Source organism: Tachypleus tridentatus, unplaced genomic scaffold, assembly GCF_004210375.1.
Source record: "Tachypleus tridentatus isolate NWPU-2018 unplaced genomic scaffold, ASM421037v1 Hic_cluster_1, whole genome shotgun sequence".
NCBI classification, from domain to species: Eukaryota; Metazoa; Arthropoda; class Merostomata; order Xiphosura; family Limulidae; genus Tachypleus; species Tachypleus tridentatus.
Genome location: NW_027467777.1, coordinates 4,625,767 through 4,629,716, shown reverse-complemented (window position 1 = coordinate 4,629,716; position 3,950 = coordinate 4,625,767). Strand labels below are relative to the sequence as shown.

The 3,950-nt window shown below is 37.9% G+C and overlaps 2 protein-coding genes across 2 annotated transcripts in view; both read left to right on the top strand.

The window, feature by feature from the left end:
* Nucleotides 1-124, top strand: part of LOC143242002 (uncharacterized) — a 184,408-nt gene extending 184,284 nt beyond the window's left edge. Inside the window, exon 7 of the mRNA XM_076485345.1 lies at nucleotides 35-124. Within this exon, the coding sequence (XP_076341460.1) occupies nucleotides 35-124 (90 nt within the window). The remainder of the gene's footprint in view (nucleotides 1-34) is intronic.
* A 641-nt stretch (nucleotides 125-765) lies between these two features.
* Nucleotides 766-3,634, top strand: LOC143242001 (pyrokinin-1 receptor-like). Its single transcript, XM_076485344.1, is given in 3 exon segments — nucleotides 766-943; nucleotides 946-1,443; nucleotides 3,558-3,634. Coding segments are annotated over 3 exon segments (735 nt in total). The 5' UTR covers nucleotides 766-783.
* Nucleotides 3,635-3,950: the final 316 nt, after the last annotated feature.

Here is a 3,950-nt window from a genome sequence, read left to right as displayed (position 1 = left end):
GATATAGGGATATCACTTGTGCTTTTCTCAACAGGAGAGAGATTGTGAAATTGAATTATTTGTAGTTGGTCTCTACGTTTTACGTCGCTGTTCTGATCATGGCACAATGTATCAGTTATTCTAATTTGGTTTCTATTTCTAAAGTTATTTCTGGTCTACGTAGGCTTGGAATAAGTTCGATGGAGGCGGTACACTAGAGGGTTCAACAACGTCAATAGCATAACACTTCAGAACACCAAAGTCACGTGTTCTCTGACGTGGCTTAAACGTCACCAGTAGCACATAAACCCTGGCTTCTTTGCTGCGTAAGTAGCAGTGTAAAATCAGTTGATCTTCTTCAAGCAGCTAAGTGCTAAAAGAAGTCCACTCTGCTAACAGACGTGTTACAGAAAACAACAGGCACTGTATGCGAATATCCAGCTTACAAACTGTAACTAGAATTATCTAGTTTTCTCTCCTTGCATTCTACGCTGTTCCTTAAGACACCGGTTGACGACACGGGTGAAAACAAATAAATTTGCACAAAAAATATCAATACTTAGATGTGACATCTGTAACCATGGGTAATCTGTAATTATGGGTGTGTGAGAAACAATAACAGTTTAAAACAACTAAGTTCCAAAATGGCCGACATTATTCCTCGTGTTACACAAACTGCACCTTCATTCATTCCGCCAACGGATGCAGTTCTCATAACTCTGGTTCCTACAGTGAGTAATTGGAGCGACAATGAAAGTGTTATGAACTTTGGTCCAAAGAGACCCCTTATCCACAGTAATTCCTATGACTCTGATTTATACAGTCATTCTTCTCAGTGGAGTGGTAGGCAACATTTGCACGTGCGTGGTGATTGCTAGGAACAACTATATGCACACTGCCACTAACTACTACCTCTTCAGTCTGGCAGTGTCTGACCTTCTTCTGTTACTGTTGGGTCTTCCACAAAAATGTATCAACTGTGGCAACGCTACCCATACGTTTTTGGAGAGTACTTCTGTATCGTCAGGGGCTTGACTTCAGAGACCTCTACCAATGCTTCTATCTTGACCATCACGGCCTTTACTGTGGAGCGATATTTGGCCATCTGTCATCCACTCCGAGCCCACACGATGTCGAAGTTGTCTAGAGCAATCATGGTCATCGTTGTGATTTGGCTAGTCAGTGCGTTATGTGCTGTTCCTTTGGGCATCCAGTTTGGCATTGTTCAGGTTTTTTGCACTTTGAAAAACCCTCTGAGCCACGCTTTCGAAATATCAACTTTTCTTTTCTTCATCTTTCCAATGACGCTGATCACTGTGTTGTACATACTCATTGGACTGAAACTGAGAAGATCCACTGGACTGGGCCACAGCGAAGACAGCACAAATGGAGTGAAGTCGCAGTTGAAGCAGTCTGTGAAACGTTCTACCTATTCTTCCCGCAGAGCTGTCGTGAAAATGTTAGGTGAGTCGACTTCCAAATTATTTACTTATAAATAAAACATTACATCATCTATACTGTTTTGTCATTTAGAATAACCACTTCTTCATAAACTGAGGCTCCACATACAATAATTTTTATTTCCGTGTAGTATCGATAATGTCTTTGAAACTTTTACCTTGCTAAACTTTATCTTGTTTTACTAATGACCAAGTCAATCAATCCAGAGTTTTAATGGCATCCTTGTATTAAATAGCTTTATGGAAAGCTGGGTTAAACTCCTTTGTGTTTGTAGGTGTGTTTTCTAATGTAGTTTTCAAGCATCCCCAGCAATTAATTGAAGTACTTGGGCGAACCAACTGTCTTTTTAGTTCAAGTAATTTTTCCCCCAGTCTCTTTTTGAACAATGGGGAAACGTATACTAAATTATTAACAATAGCACTTTCTTAAGTCATTCAAGAGCTTCATGCTATGAATTACGGTTCACGAACACATGGTGTGTTCTATACGTCAGACAATGTTTTTTTTTTAACTATACTCTTAAGAATAATACTTTACGACCCATTCAAGATGAAAGCTCCTAGAGGATTGTTTAGTGAAACTGTAGCCATGAAAACGGTATCAATACCATTGCTGTTCGATCTTGTTAAAAGATACCAATAAGATCAGTGACACTTCTTCAACGGTTTGTGAACGAAATCACAATTTAATCTGAGAAAAGATCTGATTTATAGCACAAAACCATTTATTGAAGTGTCAGATAAACATAATGTTATCACGACATTGTAGTTGTTGCTGATATTAGACTCCGGAACGTTGTCGTTTAAACAGGCTGCATGTGTACTATTGTTCAACAAATAAAACCCAGGAGCATTTGTTTTTAATGGCCTTCGGAACTTAAACAGTAACTTTCAAATTAGGCCCGGTATGGCCAGGAGATTATGGCGCTCGACTCGTAATCTTAGGATCGTGGGTTCGAATCCCCATCACACCAAACATGCTCGCCATTTCAGCTGTGGGGGCATTATAATGTGACGGTCAATCCCACTATTCGTTGTTAAAAGAGTAGCCCAAGAGTTGGCGGTGGGTGGTGATGACCAGCTGCCTTCTCTCTAGTCTACACTACTAAATTAGGACGACCAGCGCAGATAGCCCTCGTGTAGCTTTTCGCGAAATTCAAAATGAATAAACTTTCTGATTATTAGGCTTAAACTACATTTTGTTCAATGTAGATCCAAACTCGTATTTATTCAAGTAATTCTTAACTACACTGTTCGACAATGTCGAGCAACAGACTGCAACAGAACCTGATGTTTCCCTTAATAGTCCAGATGCTGTTGTTCCTTCAAACTCTCTGTCTTGTGTAAGTGGGAAATGATATGTAGAACAACATGCGTTAAAAATTGTCGATCATCGTATTTGTGTACATCATATAGTAATGATGTTCAGAATGGAACCAATGGAACAATAACCAGAACATCTTTAAGAACATCATATAGTAATGATGTTCAAAATAGAACCAATGGAACAATAACCAGAACATCTTTAAAGAACATCATATAGTAATGATGTTCAGAATGGAACCAATGGAACAATAACCAGAACATCTTTAAAGAACATCATATAGTAATGATGTTCAGAATGGAACCATGGAACAAATAACCAGAACATCTTTAAAGATACAATTATTCAAGAAAGAAAACGTTTAGTCCTAGCTGTCCACAAGTGATCTTTATACATGTAATGCCTTGTGTGTTACATTTCAGATGTGAATGTTTATAAACAGTGTATTTTGTGTTACATTACAGACGTGAGTGCTTATAAACACAATGTCTTGTGTGTTACATTACAGACGTTAATGCCTTATATGTTACATTACAGACGTGAGTGTTTGTAAACACAATGTCTTGTGTGTTACATTACAGACGTGAGTGTTTATAAACAGAATGTCTTGTGTGTTACATTACAGACGTGAGTGTTTATAAAACAAAATGTCTTGTGTGTTATATTACAGACGTGAATGTTTATAAACAGAATGTCTTGTGTGTTACATTACAGACGTTAATGCCTTATATTACAGACGTTAATGCATTACAGACGTGAGTGCTTATAAACACGTCTTGTTTGTTACATTACAGACATGCATGTTTATAAACAGAATGCCTTGGATGCTTCAGTACAATCTCGAACAAAGCTTCAACAGACGGGCAAATAGTGATTCACTTGTGTCCAGTTTGTCGTGTTGATTACATAAGCCCGCTATATCCAGTTTAATGTAAACAACAGAAACTATCGCTACTATAAGAATTCCTCATGTTTACAAGCTCTTTGGCTTTGCCTTCTGGTAACAGTGGTTCAGCAGTGGGTAAATAATATAAGAAAACACATCGCGTATATAAATATAGTCGTCTTTTATTTATTTTGTAAACATAATAACAACTGTAATGTTGTCGAAAGCGTACTAAGTAATATTCTATTCTTATTGTTTGACTTTTGTCGCGCGTATTTTGACTTTCGTGATAGCTGGCTGA